The sequence below is a fragment of the Danio rerio genome, chromosome 16 (genome assembly GCF_049306965.1).
Source record: "Danio rerio strain Tuebingen ecotype United States chromosome 16, GRCz12tu, whole genome shotgun sequence".
Lineage (NCBI taxonomy): Eukaryota > Metazoa > Chordata > Actinopteri > Cypriniformes > Danionidae > Danio > Danio rerio.
In genome coordinates, this window is record NC_133191.1 from 15,050,373 (window position 1) to 15,068,041 (window position 17,669).

Consider the following 17,669-nt stretch of genomic DNA (forward strand, 5'->3'; position numbering starts at 1 on the left):
TGACAGAAGTTCCTTTAGAATGTCATAAGCAAGTGAATAATTGCTGTACCGACTGATTCAATTAATTTGGCTTAATAAAACATAATTAGGCAGTGTCATAACAGTCAAATTAATCATCCATCATCCTGGTGTAGGCGTTATGATTGTTCATTACAGTTGCATTCCCTTGAAACGTAGTGATAATGGCTTTTCTTCCCAGCGCTGAAACAGGCTTGTAGGCAGGATCAAGTATTTGAGAAGGGCTCTTGATTGTAGTGAGATCATTCGTCGCTCGTCCAGTGGCTGCAATTGGTCGCATGAGCGTCTTTTCCCCCTGACTCGAGACTAAAGGATGAAATGAGGTGCAGAGCCGAAGGAATGGGCGAATGAGGACAGACGAAACACACACGGGGAGCTTTGTGAGCTACTGACTGACTGAAGACACGAGTGAAGTCCGACCATCGGAAGACGCGGGATTTTAGATCACGTTTTGATCAAGCGGATTTTATTGAAGTGCATGGTGTGAAAGGTAGGCTGTCATGTCGGATATTCATACTGTCGCTTAATTCAGTTATTGGAGCTACGTCTGTCAAAACAAAACTGCGAGAATTAAGAAAGCGAGACTAGAAATTATTGGCGATATTGCTTGTTTTGGCAGTTTTGCCACTTTTCTTCGTTTAGTGCATTTGCTTGAATTTATCTGGAAGGAGGTTAGAAAGGCTATTTATTTTTAACATTTCTATTTATTAGCACACAGTGCACTTAAAAGTGCATTTGAAGACATTTATAATATTATTAAATGTTATCCATATCTGCTTCTGTATTTGCCAAACGTAAACAGAAACACATAACTTTAATGAAGCAATTAAGTCTTGCTTGTTTTTTATAAAGATGATATAAATATATATTTTCTTTGAGTCTGTTAATATTATTACTATTATTATTTTCTCTTACCATGTCCTCCCTTTATAAGAATAAAATAGTCAGGGATGCACACTGAGACTCGAAATAATGTATCTATTTTTAATTTTTGCGCGTTTCATCTGGCGGTTGAGAATAGAAATGAAGCCAAAGTCAGCGCTTGATGTTTATTTCAAGATTCAGGATTCAGTAGCAGGTGAAACAGGGAGCGAGAGAGAGAGAGAGAGAGAAAGAGCGGACGAGCGAACGGGACAAACATGCAAGTGAATGCAACGTGCATTTGTTGAAAGAGCTTTTCTTTTAGTACAAATATTTGGCTAAATTGAAATGATCATCGCCTCAATAGCATCTCATTTTACAGAATAAAAAGCATGCTTCAAGACAAACCTGTGAAATGCTGTGATGGGCAACCATGTGCCATCCAAAATAAGCTTTAATTTAAATGATAGCCTATCCGTTTGAAATGCATGTCATGTAATGGACCGTAGCATATGGATTAAGTAACAATATTGTAGAGATAGCCGATGCAGGTATATGCTATATATATATATATATATATATATATATATATATATATATATATATATATATATATAATTTTTTTTTACTGGATTTGTTAGGATTCAAATAAAATGTCAATTATTGCTTATTTTATATTAGTTTTATCTGAAAATAGTTAAAACAGAGGTAATGTTGTGTGTGTATCTCAATGTATATTGAGTGTCTAAAATAAACAGGCTATAAACAAGGCACCTTTTTTGTTGTAGTTTAATGCAAAAAAAGTTACTCGCGAGTTGGCTACCAACTTCTTCATTAGTATTTTAGCAATGCCTACGAAAGTGTATGCTTTAGGCAATTATCAAATCAAATGCCAGATGCTTAAGTTCATTTAGAAGAGTGAAGTTCTTTTTCCATGCCCAGCTCATGATAATGTGTAAACAGTGTTTTGGAGAGTGCAGCTCCAACTCCATATCTGCAAGTGCTGTATGTTTGAGCCTAAAAATCAGAAGATGCAACATGTGCCAAACATATTTGCAAGTTTGTAGTGACATGGTTCTTAAAATAGCTTGGCATTTATCTTGTAATATGCCTATATACAGTATATAACCATATAAGTGGTTTTCAATTCTTGTCCTTGCCCCCACCGAGTGGATCATCAACTCATTAACAGAGAGATTTATGAACTAATTATCATGTGTCAAATAAGTCTGAGACATATGAAATGTTCAGGGGGTGGGGGTGGGGGTAAAACCAACTTTAAGCTATTCTTTTTCTATTCAATTGAAATGGAACTTTTTAATGCTGTAGTAATGTCTGTCTAAGTTTAACTAACATAATTATAGTTTATAATATATAATTTTGTTGGTAAATATACCAGTGCAACATAAGGATTAAGGTTTTGTGGTGTAGATGGTCACGGCTGTTCAATTTTTTTTCTTGTCACCGGCCATTGCAACTGTTCCAAAATATATATTTTAAGACATGCATTACGAATAATCCATTTGCATCACAACAGCTGAGGAAAGCTGACTTACTGAACTACTGGACTACATACCACAGTCTCCAACTAACCAGCATAATCTCTTGACCCTAATTTAGACCACTGTTGTAGTTAAGTGGGGGTGCCCTCTTCAACAAGCCCGGACGGCTTCCTCTATAAACACAAGTCAGCCTCCTTATCCGGCATGAATGACAGGAGCTGTAGTGGCCTGCTTGTTCTCAGGGACAACAATGGTCCTCAGGAAGCACTTCTCGCTGGCTGTCCATCAAAACTCAACAAAGTCTTTACTGTTCTTGACCCCGCAGAGACTTCTCTCCCTCCCTCTCCGTGTCTCAGAAATCCCCCTGAGGCTTCACTGAATTCCTCCGCTCACTCTCTGTTTCTCTCCTTCTGTAGGTGCGGGGCAAGCATCACTCACTTGGCTGTAAGGATGCAGGTGTCGGGATCCAGGATTAAGCTGTGGTGTCCGCTTATCTCGCTGGCACTGATTCAGTTTCTTGCCCCTGTTTCAGCTCAAGGTAATTGCTGTCTTCGTGGTTTTGACCTGGCGTTTTGCTCTGCAATGTTGGCGTTTGTGTGGTTGTGTAGAATGTAAGTTGTCAATCTAATGATTCTGTATGTCATTTTAAAGGGATAGTTCAATCAAATGTGTTCTTCCAGATATGTTTGGTGCTCTGACCAAATGTCTTCCAGTGACAAGGTCTGCACTCAATAATTTATTAAATTTACAACAGGAGAAAAGAAAAACAAATGTTTCGGCTGTAATCTTTTGTCCAAAGGATAGTTAGCCCCAAAATGAAAATGCTGGCATCATTTCTTTACCCTTGATTTACTGTATTTCATACGATTTAGGGTTTTTGTTTTTGTTTTTGTTCAGTTGAACACAAAAGAAGACATTTTAAAGAATGTTGCAAACCTGTAACCATTGGCATTCATAGTATGAAAAACAAATAGTATGGCAGTCAGTGGTTACAGGTTTTCAACATTCTTTGAAATATCTTCTTTTTTGTGTCAAACTGTTTTGAAACAGGCCAGGGATGAGAAAACGATGTGATTTTTCATTTTTTTGAGCAAACTATAGAGCCTTTATGCACCTTCATATAGGATGACCATCAGCAAATTAAGCAAACATGAGATAATAGCCTCTTTACACACATACAGACCTTTCAAAACAAAGGTTTGTATGTGTAAGCAGGCCCTTTTTGAAAATACCGATAAATTAGTTCTGGCAATTTTCCAGAAAGGAAAGTTGTAACGTTGCCTACAATTTACCGGAGCGCTGTTCTGTGTGAACGCAGATGGAACATTGCTGGAAAGAGCACGTTTACATTTAGAAGACACTGATGTGAGACTTCTACACCAGCCGAGGCGTTCACATCTGCGATGTTTCTGAAAATAAAAGCCTTTGAATATTTTTCCAGACACATTTAGCTGCTAGTTGTTAGTCCAATAACATTTCTGTGTTCCTTCTTAATGCCAACTGTGCAAAAAAAGGTAGCGATAAAATGCTTATGATAAATGTTTTTGTTTGTTTACATTCAAACTCTGCTTCAGTTGCTTGACACGTGTGCACGTGAAGCAGCTGGTGAGCGCCAGCACACGCACATATTATGTACATCTTGACATATAAAAGTGTTCCTTCGTATGTTTTCATCAAAGTTGTTCACAACACCTACCCATCCACAGAATTTGTAATGTAGTCAAATGTGTAAACATTTAGCTACGGTTCGCGCTTCTGCCTTTGGATGTCTCAGACAAAGCAGCTGCATAAATGCTAACGTTAAAGCTTTAAATAAAAGTGAAACCATCAACAAAAGCCTGACCACTTCTACGTTTACAAAAACAAGCACAGCTGTTTAGAGCTCATTTCTGGTTGATGTCAAAATTTACCCATATTTTGGAATGTATGTGTGAATGGTCTTTTCCGGAAAAAAAAATTTGGAATGTTCTTACCTGTATGAACAGCGTTTTTAAAATTTACCAGTAAAGTCGTTCCAGTAATTTTTCGGATATTTACCTGTGTCGCAGTATGAAAGGGGCTAATGTGGTACATCTTATACCAGTGGTTCCCAACCTGGGGTCCGCGCCCCCCTAAAGGGGGCGCCAGAGTTCACAGGGGGGGCGCGGGAGAGGATAAGTATTGAGGTAGAAAAAGGCATAAAAATGCTCCACTATTATAAAGGGCTTTGCAATTAATCGAAAATCCGATTTAGATTTCGGTTTCAAACAATTATAAAAAAGCATTAATCGAGATAAATGATTATTGTGTCATATTTTGCCACGTTCCAGTTGTACACGTGTTGCTCTTAAAAGCGCGAAAGAGCTTATATGTGTGTGCAGCACGATCACGCAGTCAGAAGCATGCGGCCGGTCAGCATTCACTCTCATTCACACACTGAGACGAGCAACGGAGCGCAGACATCTAAAGTCATCTTAACGTGAGCGCTTTAATGGTCAAATAGGTGTCAAAACGCGGTGTTTAGTGATTATGTACATTAACCCTCATTTGTGTAATAAACAAACGAGTTGAGGATCAAAAGACGTAAAAGAGAAACCATTAAAGAGACAGCGCGCTGTAATCCTTCTGCCGGCTGTTTTTATCATTATTAAACAAACATAACAAGAAAACCCTCGCTGCTCTTGACTGAAGGAATGCTGTAGCTAAAGTGTTTTTCTTACAGTGAAGATGCTTAAAGCACAGTTTGTTTCATATTTTTTTCTATTGTATTTATTTCTCTTTCCTTTGCAGGGTGGAAAATAACTGTATGTATACACTTGAAGTCAGAATTATATTGGTTTCAAAATATTTAAACCTTTCTTTATTCTAGCTAAAATAAAACAAATAGAAGAAAAAATATTATAGGAAATACTGTTAAAATTCCTTGCTCTGTTAAACATAATTTGGGAAATATTTATAAAAAAAAATAAAAAATCTCAGGAGCGCTAATAATTTTGACTTTAACTGGCAATGGTTTTGAATAATCGTGATTAAAATTATGACCAAAATAATCGTGATTATGATTTTTCCCAAAATAGAGCAGCCCTACTATTATATATGTATTTTGTACCAAAAAAAAAAAAAAAATCTAAACACATACTTAAAATTCCAACATAATAGTGAAAATAATTAAAATAAATAACTTTAAATAATTATTTAAATTTTGCTCACTCGCGCAATCTGCTTGTCAACGTGTCGTAAAGGCAAAATCAAAACAAAAATGGCAGACAAACGTAAATGCAGTGATTCTTCAGAGGCGAAGAAAAAGATTAGACAGTATGACAAAGCCTACCTAGATTTTGGTTTTATTGAAGGCCAAGACAAGTTAAAACTGATTAATTAATATTTTCTATACATATTACTATATATTAATATTACACAAACACACACACACACACACACACACACACACACACACACACACATATATATATATATATATATATATATATATATATATATATATATATATATATATATATATATACACACAGTACATATGTGTGTGCGTGCAAGTGTATTTATATGGTGGGGGGGCTCCAATGTTTGTATATGTTCATGGGGGGGGGGCCCCAGAGAAAAAGGTTGGGAACCACTGTCTTATACCATGAATAAGTACATCTTATACACTGAATAAGTTGTTTATCTTACTTAATTAAAACAACAACAACAACAACAAAAACATTTAGATTCTGACTTTTAGCTCATGAACATACTTTGATGAATTCAATGGGAAACATCCATATACGCTCATTCACACACATACACTTTGGTCAATTTTTAGCTTATCCAATTCACTTATACCACATGTCTTTGGACTTGTGGGGGAAACCAGAGCACCCGGAGGAAACCCACATGAACATGGGGAGAACATGCAAACTCCACACAGAAATGCCAACTGACCCATCCGACATGCGGTACAGGTGAATTGGGTAGGCTAAATTGCTATGGCGACCCCGGATTAATGAATGAATGAAGAGGTTCAATTGGACTACGTTAAAGATGACTTTCTCACTATTTAGATTTTCTGAACCGTCAGATTCCAGTAGTTCAAATTGTTGTATCTCAGCCAAGTATTTTACTATTCTATAAATCTTAATCATAAATAAAAAAGACACTTATGAGTGGTTTTGTGTTCCAGGGTCACATATAAGTGTAAATTATAAAAATAAGGTTCACACTTTATTTTGATGGTTCTTTTGTCGAATTACGTTACATTGCATCTACATGCCAACTAATTCTCTTTAGATTAGATGTAGACTGTTAGGTTGGGGTTGGGGTTAGTGTAAGTTGACATGTACTTGCAGTGCTTCTTGTAGTTAAATGTCTGTTAAATGACAGTCTACCCATACTCAAATGGACCATCAAAATAAAGTGTTACCAAATAATAAATAAAGGTTTCCTTTAAAAGGCAAAAGAGTCCATGCACATTTCCTTAATTTAACAATTTAAAACCATCGCAATGATTGAAAAGTGTAACATTTTCTCAATATTTCTAGTGTGGGTCAAGAGGGTGAAAATGCTGTGCTGTACAACTCAAAGCCATATAGGGAGTCACCCAACCTTCACATCTTCTGTAATGCCTCCTAATAAGAAGGTAAAGTGAGGCTTTTAGATAGGATAGAGATGTGGAAAAGCATTTAGTTTAACATCACAGCGGACCACAATGATAATATCCCTCAAGGCAGCTTAAAGGCTTAATTGCCTGCTCTGCTTGGAAGGAGTTTCACATTCCTTATGGGCTCTGGAGTGAAAGGTAGAGCTGGATCATCATCTGGAGTGGGAGGTTCTGTTCAGGAAGCTAAAGTCTGGTGTCTTTTGCCTTCACTCTTCTTTCCAGACCAGCACTTGTATGATGGGCAGGTATAATCTTTCGGTTTATGCCGCCTAGACAGGTTCATTTTATCATCATATCAATAAAAGCTGCTGGTGTGATTTGAACTCAGTGGTGCATGCATCTGAAAAAGGAAGATTCTGGGTTTAATACAAGGTGAATTGACAGCACTTGTTGATAACTGAGAAAATTTATTGAGGGCCCTGTTTACACCTAATATTAAAAATGTGTTTTTGGCTAACCCCCTCACAAATGGATGACACCAAATACAGGTGTAAACAAGATCTGAAACGTTTTAGGCTCATACTCAAAGGTAGTTGAAATCAAATTTGATCAATGCTTTTGTAGTGAAAACCGACATGTGGATGAATCCATTTGAAGAACCACAAAGTCAACTTACTTTCTCCCTACGTTACAGGACTTGTTGTTGAAGTGTGCTGTATGCAAGTTTTGGACCCTTCTAAAGCATAAAAATTATGTTTGTAATTATTTAATAAACATGCTAAGGTTAACATAAATGTTTATCTGAAAAATGTTGCTAAAGTCAGTTATTCTACTCTGAAAATGTTCTGTGTGGGAATGCCTGTCTTTGTTTTGGTTTCTATAACCCACCCATTGTGAGTTTACCCAATTATATTTAGGCACCCCATTTGATCAAATTGCTTTTGTAGTGTAAATGGACATGTGGTTGAATCCACTGGAAAAACCACAAAGTCAACCTACTTTCTGCCTACATTACAGGACTTTTTAAAGTGAGCTAGATAGAAGGGATTTTAATGTGCTGTATATAAGTTATGTTTTTGCAGTATATTTAATTATATATTTGCAGTAATTTAAGAAACATGTTAAGTTAAAATGTACTGCATATATTATTATCTGAAAAAACGAAAGCTTAAGTCAGTTAATAATAATAATAATAATAATAATAATAATAATAATAATAATTCCTTACATTTATATAGTGCTTTTCTAGACAAAGCGCTTCACATATTGGGGGAATCTTCTCATACACCACTAGTGTGCAGCATTCACCTGGATAATGCTAGGGCAGCCATATTGCGCCAGAACAGCACACCACACACCAGTTGATTGGTAAAGAGGAGAGAGAGTGATGAAGCCAATTATAATATGGGATGGTTAGGAGGCTACGATGAACAGAGGCCAGGATGCCGGGGTTAAGTCTCTACTCTTTTTCAAAGGACATCCTGGGGTTTTTAAAAACCACAGGGAGTCAGGACCTCGGTTTAACGTCTCCTCTGAAAGACAGCGCTTACTGAGCTGTATAAAGTTCTCTTTACTATATTGGGGCATACGCTTATTTCACGCGGCCGCCATTTTGAAGAATCAAAGCGAGGCTGCGGTGGGAAGAAACCCGGAAGTATAGGTCCAGCACTGTAAACATTGCAGTAACATGCCTTGTACTATAAACCTCCAGCTGTTGCAGAGATTTCAAAATGCAGAAATGGTGTAACCATCACTTTAATATTATACAGTAAGTTTATTTTAAACAATTAAAAGCAATTTAGCATCAAACAAGATCACAATCTCAGTGATACGCTTAAGTGTCCTCCTAGGCTTCAGCTCATGGCACTAGTTAAACACCGTGAGGACGCTTTCCTGCTTCAGCCTGTGTAACCCGGTGAGTGATAAAACACTGCAGTCCTCTGCAACACACCCTCGTGTTGTCTTTAATAGTGTTGTCCCGGTACTGAAGTTTTAAACCCGGCTATTTCCCGCTAACATGGAAGCGCCGCTGAGCGCGGATGACTCAACTGATCTTCACGGCTTCGCGCTTCAGTCTCCATGTATTTGTGTTTGGTTTGCGCTCAGTTTACCGCTCTTCACCCAGTGCAAGCACAGATACACGGACTGGAGCGCGGAGCAGTCGTCAAGATCAGTCGAGTCATCAAGCAGATCGCTCGGCTCGTCTGTGTTTGTGCTTAGTATACAGTGGTGGGTGAACTGATGACCTTCTCGGCCAATCACAAGCATTTCTGTTGAACACGTGAACACAATGGCAAATCAGCGCTGTTTCAAGAAAGCCATCAACATTGCGCTTAATGTTAGCGCGAAATTGCCGGTCTTTCTTTTAATTCAGTATCCTGACAAGTCTAATATAGTGAAAGAATCAGTTTATTAACTCGAGTTTGATGAATAGCATCTAAAACGTGTGTTTGGGAAAGAAAACATTAGCTAACTAGTGCTATTTCCCTTAACTTAGCTGAAAATGAGCTCTGATATCCCTTTTTACATTCACCATTCATTCAGAACGGACCTTCGGGTCACCCGGAAGGCGGAGAAATGATAAATTTGTGTCACTTTGCTGATAAGATATATAGCCAGTTACACAACATTCCTATGTAACTCCCAATGATACTTCCGGGTTTCTTCCCACCGCAGCCTCGATTTCGCTTTTCAAAATGGCGGCCGCGTGAAATCAGTCTATTAGGACCCACACAGACCACAGGTTGAGCGCCCCTGTTGGACTCAATAACACCACTTCCAGCAGCAACCTAGCTTTCCCATGTGGTCTCCCATCCTGGTTTTTATTGGGCACAGCCCTGCTTAGCTTCAGTGGGCAACCATGTAAAAGTTGCCGAGTGCTAGATATCGGCAAGACTTATTCTCCTTTGAAAGTGTGTGTTCCCTGTGAGAATGTATCGTCACCTTAGAATTATAAGGTTCTATCTGACATTTAGGCCATACTCGCACTATGTACAGTTGCCTCGAACCGGGCCAAAGCACGCTTTTGTGCACCCTCCCGTCTCCCCCGACGGCCCGCACTCACATACAATAACAGATATTTCGCCGAACAGATCCGCAGGGTTTGCGTCTTTAATGAACTACGGCAGTTTGCGTTCATTGAACGGTAAGAATGATTAATAAATCCATATGAAACAGTCCCTTAAAAGTCACGTCTTGCTTTCAGTTTCGGGCTTTGGTGCGTTTTGCATTCACACACAAGCGTACCGTGCCAAAGCCCAAGTGAACCACGCTCAGGCCCACCTCTTCCAACCAGGCCAGGGCCGGCCAAGTGAACCGTGCTTGAGCCCGATTCAGCGCACTCACACTTCTCAAACGATCCGGGAAACAGGCCTGGGCACAGTATGGATGGCATAGTGTGAGTAGGCCCTTATATTCTGACATTTGTCAAAATTGGGGTATTGATATATTCATATTGAATGACAACTTATTTACATTGTGGGATGCTTTTTTAAGTTGTTTACATTTTAAGACTTTTTATTGAAATAAACAAATGTTGCACACTTATTGTTTGCTATGGAATGCAAAAACTTTGAAGCTAAATAGATAGAACCTTATCATTCCAAGGTGACGGTATGTCTTTGTTTTGGTCCCTATAACCTATCCACTGTGAGTTAACCCAATTATATTTAGGCACCCCAGGTTGCTTTGGTGGAAAATGGTGTATTTAATTTTTAGTCTTGAAAGATCCCTCAATGTATGTGTGTGCAGACAAAAATGTGACCTCTTGTGGATCCTAGCAGACTGTGAAGTTAAATCCACATGATGCAGTTTTTAATTCGCAAAAATAACAAATATTACAAACATAAACATTGGCTGATCAGCACATGGTAAGGCTCAATTGTCAGGCATGCTCATTCCTGTTGGTGTTGTCAATCTGGCAACCTGCATGTGTATAAAGTCTGGAAAGGAGGGGCCAGATAAAACAAAAAAAAACAATCCAATATTTTGAATTTGCACTGCAATACCCTTTTTTAACCTCTATTCCTACAAACTTAGCCTTTAAATATCTCTGAAATTGCAAGCTTAGTTTATAGGTAAAATATGTAAAATAAAATAATAATAATAAAATAAAAATAAAGAAAGCCCAATGTTCTGATTCTAACCAATCCTGATTCTAACATAAACCCACATATTTACCATAGTTTTCCAGCCATTAAAGCAGAAATTAAAGCTTTTCCTTTCTTGTTTATGTCACAATAGATTGAGAGATCAACAGACGCATATACTGTTATCATGATAATACGTTTTTTTTCGATACTTCAGGCATAGCAAGAATAACTTAAAATGCTGTATTATGCCAGGCCAGTAGATGGCCATGATGCATTCTAACACTCTATGCACATATAGTCCTGTAGTATGCCATTATTGTTTTGATGTTCAAGGAAATTGTAATATGGATGTGCTTGCACATGATGTCACTGCTTTCTTTTTAGTTTACGCAGAGGTGATAATTATGTGTTTTCAGCAACATGTACTTTGAAAGCTGTTCAAAACTTTGTATTTTTAACCCCCAAAATCTTCAATCGTTTTAGTTGATCAAGATTTTTGTAAATACCCTTAAATAGCACAAAATGTGCAGAAATGTTGCCACGGAAATCTGCTAATCAACACTATGCCACAAATGCCTTTAAATGAGCCTCATTAAGTTTTTTTTCAAGCTGCCATATTCCTATAAAATGACACAGATGTACAGAAAACATTCCATCATGTTTGTGGGTACTTGAAGCGCTGGAGCGAAAATGCTTGCAAATGTAGACAATGCCCCGCTGAGAATGAATGGGTAGAAGCAGACAGGGATACAAAGCGTTTTAGATCAGTGTGATGAGACATTATAAGAGTGTTTTGGAACTGTCTTTATTGTCTGCATGATGAAGTTGTGGAAAAACGAAACAAAAGACTTGAAGGTCAACCTTAAACGGGCTGTCTGCAATCCTGTCAAAACTCTCAAGCAGTCAAACATACACAATAAAACTCATCCGCAGCTTTAAAGTAATTGTTGTTTGCATGTACATGGGCTGTACATCTCATTACAAAACCTTTAATTATGCAAATTGCCTGGTTAATGTATTTTTACACATCAAGACTTGCGAATTGTAACCAAGTCTTTCTCAAGAAATTTTAACCGAGGAAGTTTTGCGTTGCTCACATCTTTACGTTTACAGCATTCTGTATATAGTGATTCAGTTTATGCTTTTGAACCACATTATGGGACCTTGGTCTTCCAAAAAAAAAAAAAAAAAAGAATAATGTTGAAATGTTTGGAAAATTTACTTTTATTTACTTTTTCAGTGTATACACTCACCAGCCACTTTATTTTGGTAGAACGTACTAGTACCAGGTTGGACCCCCCTTTGCCTTCAGAACTGCCTTAATCCTTCGTGGCATAGATTCAACAAGGTATTGAAAATATTCCTCAGAGATTTTGGTCTATATTGACATGCTAGCATAAACACATGTGCTGCAAAATTGTTGGCTGGACATACATGACGCTGGAATACAACGCTATTATGTCATGACCGTGACGCAGCTTCAAAAATTTGTTTCAAACCAGAAGTAAGAATTTGCTTGAAATAACGCAAAAACAACCAATTTACACTTTTTAGTGAAATATAGGTGTCCTAATAGTGTTTTTAGCAGTGTGGGGCACATATACGACTGTCAACAGCTCAAAAAATGTGTTTTGGTGTTTCGTGACCCTTTAAGAAACCAGTCTGAGATGATTCGAGTCTACTCAGGTAGGCTGTAGCGTTCACACGATGCTTAATTAGTACTAATGGGCCCAAAGTAAGCATCCCAGTGAAAATCCCAGTAGATCAGCAGTTTCTGAAATACTTAGACCAACCCATCTGGCACCAAGAACCATGTCTCATTCAAAGTCACTCAAACCACCTTTCTTTACTATTCTGGTACTCGGTTTGTACTGCAGCAGATTGTCTTGACATGTCTACATACCTAAATGCATTGAGTTGCTGCCATGTGATTGGCTGATTGGAAATTTGCAATAAGAAGCAGTTGGCAGGTGTACCTAATTAAGTGTCTGTTGAGTATATGTTATCTTTGTGACGTAAATTACAGCACAAAATCCTGGTAATAAACTACCAGTACTTTTCTGTTATTTTACGGACTTAATTTTGTAACTTTGTTAAATGGCAGAGTTGAATTGTCAAAATCAAAAGTTAAAGCAGAGACTAAGGTCCATAATGCTATTCAAAACAGTAAATAAACAGAACAAAAACATGTGAATCACGAAATACTGAACCTGCGAATTAATGTATATTTTTGGACTATTGTAAAGTACAGAATGTGTCAGGCTACGTCAGGTTAAGCAGACATTAATGCTTTAATTTCCTCAACAGCCTTTTTTGAGTTTGTAGAAAATAAATGTTGAAAACAAGAAGTGTGGAGCTCTCTGACAGGTGAGTAATTGGAAGCGTGATGATAAAAGGACGCAGTGGATTTTGGAGTAAGAAGTGCGTAAGTGTGTGCCTCCAAAAGGATGAAAGATAACCACATCAAAGGGCCTGTGGATTTGCGGGTGCTGGTTTTCAAACATACAGACAGAAACAGGACCTCCTGCTCGTATTTCCCTCGTTTCAAGTCACAAGTCAGCGCTTGTCACCTTTAAACCACAGAGGACGTTGTTCTGTTCCTCCCCCTCAATCTCTACTGGAGTCTGTTTGGCACAAAACCATTAATCAGCAAACGCCAGGAGTCGCAAAGATTCCTGGTTGTGCTAAGACACATTTCCAAGGAATATTCTGTGAAACTGTCATGATATTCTTTCCAGAAATTAGTTTTTTTCATGCCAATGAATATATTGAACTCATTTTGAGCAGCATTGTTGGATTTACTTTCCTAATTGTATTATTTTTTCATCTCTGTCATGATATGCAGTACTGAGTTGGCACAACAACATGCTTTTCCCTGATATATTCATTCCAACAGGAGGGTTGTTTTGTGGTGTTCAAAATCTCTAGATGGATCTATATGTGTACTCATTTCATCCCACTCACATTAATGATTAAGGGCTCTATTTTGACGGTCCAAACGCTTTCAGGGCGTGTCAGAATGCATTTTTGCTATTTTAAGGACGGGAAAATGTGCTTTGCGCCGTGGCGCATGGTCTAAAAGGGCTGAGTTTATTTTCTTAATGAGTTATAGGTGTGTTTTGAGAATAAACCAATCAGAGTCTTATCTCCAATTCCCTTTAAGAGCCAGTTGTGTCGCGCCATAAGCGCATTTGCTATTTACATGACGTAAAGTAAGTGTATGTGTAAAAACTGAGCATTTCATTAGCAAGAAAACAGTTAAACACAGCATCTACCGCGCGAGAATGAGAGATAAATTATTAACTTTCACTTTCGCTCTCGTGGATAGGGAAACCTTTTAAAGAAAGTATGAAGGCAGTGGTTTTTAAATTCATGTTGGCTAGAAAATAATAATCATTTATATTTATTTGCTATATATATCCTTATTATCCTATATATATATATCCTTAATATTTTATATCTTTTGTAAAGATATACCATATGTAAAGATATTTGCGTATTGCTCTACATCTTGTGCGTATTAAACAGAGTGTAAGCGAGCGCACTCTACACCAGACAATAGACCGACTTTGTTCTGGTCTAAAGAACAGACTATTTACAGTTTCTCAAAATAGCAACGCACCAAAACACGCCTGCTTTTTTTAGACCAGAACGCCTATGGGTGCACATATGAGCGCAAATGCATTTGCTATTTAAGCAACGTGGCGCAACACCTCAAACTAATTAATATTGTTTTATTTTTGCAAATATAAATTCTTTTGGCTGTTACCAACATCTGGTGAAAAAGCCAACAGCACCTTCAGAAATATGTTTTCTAAAAAAATGGTGACATGTTCAATACTTATTTCTCCAACTGTAAGGGACAGTTCACTCTAAAAAATAAAATTCTGCCATCACCCACTTCCATTGTCCACTTGTTCAAAACCTGTTTGTTTCTTCTTTAATTGAACACAAATAAAGATATACTGAGGAATGCTGGAAAAAAAACTGTCATTGACTTCCATAATATTTTTTTCCCACTATGAATATCAATGGCTGTTTTCCCCCAAACTTATTCAGAATATGTTTTGTGTTCAACAGAAGAAAGAAGTTCATTAAAGTTTTGAACCACTTGAGTGTTTTAATTTTTGGGTGAGCTGTTTCTTTAAAAATAGATTTAATTCCATTTCAATCCCTAAAACAGCAACAAAAATCATTCAATTAATCAATATTGAAAATAAGTATTCAAAGACTTTCTGCATGACAGAAGATAAATAAAGAATCTTAGTTATGTTCAAAATATTGATTTAATTGTTACGGTAACTGTAAAGCTCAACCTCTCAACCTTCTCACCAGTTTTATTGTAAAAGCAAAATAGATTTTTGATTTATGGGAAATATAACTTTACATTAACCTTTAAAAACAAAAAATAATAAAATGTCATAAATCTGCCTTTCAATTAGACTAAACTTTCAAAGCATCAATAAAATAATACCTGCAAGTTCAACCCTGTTAGTTTTGCAAGTAAAATGTATTTTCCATGTTGATGGATGGAAATGATTAATAGTTTTTCAAAAGACATACACTGGACCGTGTTTTTTGAATGTCGATGAAAAAGGAGATATTCACGCAGCAGGAAACCCAGCAGTGTTCAGTTCCTCAGGTTGGTGCGCCTATAGGCCAGTTTCACATCTTATATCTGTTTCTTAAACACCTTATTTCCAATAGTATTTACCTCTGGGATGTAAATATTTCTTTTCTCTTTGTGCCAACATATTTTCTTTATATAGCACTTCTTTCTTCTGGGCATGTGAACTATATAAGAACAAAGAAACATTGATTAATCAATGTTTGAATGCTTTACATGTGTGGTCCCTGGGTGTGGTGATTTCTCTTATGGGGCGAACAAATGATCATGGGTCACACAAGTTTAAAAAGTGACCTCTAATCAGTTGTTTATGGCCAAAGACACTCATAAATTCAAGTAATGTGCTTTGTTGGACTGTTTTAAGGCTTTTCCTTCTTTTGAGCCTCTCTGGTATTTAGGATGCTTTAGAAAATAGACAACTATTCTTTTGACCTTTAAAAGTCACATTCTCTTCTCAATTAACAACTTTTTTGAATCAAACAATACATTTCTGTTTCTAGATTTGTCTGGATTATATTAGATTTTTACATTGCTTATGTAAGAAGGATGCGAATGTGACTTCAAATAAACCTTTCCTTGGAGTTTTATATTATTTATTATTTAGGTTTTTATTTTCAATGTATAATTCCAGTCTTTTTTTAATTTTTTTTTTTAATTTTTTTTTGCAGTTCCAGCTCCAAGAAGACTTCGATTTAAAGTTGTGAGTGCAGGAAAGCTTCTTGTCTCATGGAAAGAACCAAAAGGAGAATATAATGGCTACAGATTTATATATAATACAGAACCAGGTAAGAAAGATATTGAATATAAACAGTTTTTTTATCATGTTCAGTGCTATATGTGGTCTCATTGTATTTGAAAATATTAAATTAAATTTTTGTTATAAGTAATTAATTAATTCATTTTCTTTTCGGCTAAGTCCCTTAATTAATATGGGGTTGCCACAGCGGAATGAACCGCCAACTTATCCAGCATATGTTTTATGCACCGGATGCCAGCAGCAACCCATGTCTGGGAAACATACATACACACGCATTTAGACTCATACACTACGGACAATTTAGCCTACCCAATTCACCTGTACCACATGTCTTTGGACTGTGGGGGAAACCAGAGCACCCGGAAGAAACCCACATGAAGGCGGGAAAAACATGCAAACTCTACACAGAAACGCCAACTGACCCAGCCGAGGCTCGAAGCAGTGACCTTCTTGCTGTGAGGCGACAGCACTACCTACTGTGCCACCGCGTCGCTTTTGTTTTTATATTATAAATTAATTCATTCATTTTCTTGTCGGCTTAGTCCCTTTATTAATCCAGGGTCGCCACAGCGGAATGAACCGCTAACATATTGAGCACGTTTTTACGCAGCGGATGCCCTTCCAGCCACAACCCATCTCTGGGAAACACAACCACACACACAAACACACACACACAAACACACACACACACACACTCATACACTACGAACAATTAAGCCTACCCAATTGACCTGTACTGCATGTCTTTGGACTGTGTGGGAAACCGGAGCCTACCTATTGCGCCACTACATCGCCTTTATTATATATTATTTTATTTTATTTGACAAATTTTTAATAGTTTTTAAGAAATTTTTGTTTGTTTTATTTTAGTTATTAAAAGTTAGAGTTACTGCTAGTAAAATTTACTGTTATAAAGTTGAAAAAAAAGTGGCAACTAAAAAACCCAGACAATATATTGTTTAAAACAATTAAAAAAGGACAAAACATGAATTATTATATGCTTATCTTTATTAAAGTGCAGATGGTCTAATAATCAAAAATACAATTGAACAGAAAAACTAAATCTAAATTTCTGTTATAATATACAGTCCTACAGTGGTTTAATTAACTAATATGTATTACGGTATGGTTTACTGTAATAAATATGATGATGCTAAATCGCATACATGCTGGCAGGTCTATTTTAGTCCTTCTGAGCCTCACTTGTTTCTCTAAATGCATTCAATCTCGCACCATT

At 37.1% G+C, this 17,669-nt stretch overlaps 1 protein-coding gene across 22 annotated transcripts in view; it reads left to right on the forward strand.

Annotated features, from left to right (window-relative positions):
- Positions 1 to 262: 262 nt before the first annotated feature.
- col14a1a (collagen, type XIV, alpha 1a) overlaps positions 263 to 17,669 on the forward strand; it is a 344,010-nt gene continuing 326,603 nt past the window's right edge. For 13 of the 22 annotated variants that reach the window (XM_009292161.5, XM_009292162.5, XM_068214100.2 and 10 more), the window contains exons 1-3: positions 263 to 508; positions 2,798 to 2,919; positions 16,344 to 16,460. In XM_009292161.5, coding sequence (XP_009290436.2) covers positions 2,832 to 2,919; positions 16,344 to 16,460 — 205 coding nt within the window. In that variant the 5' untranslated portion in view covers positions 263 to 508; positions 2,798 to 2,831. The remainder of the gene's footprint in view (positions 509 to 2,797; positions 2,920 to 16,343; positions 16,461 to 17,669) is intronic. The other 9 variants (XM_073925947.1, XM_073925949.1, XM_073925948.1 and 6 more) reach the window with 1 other exon arrangement.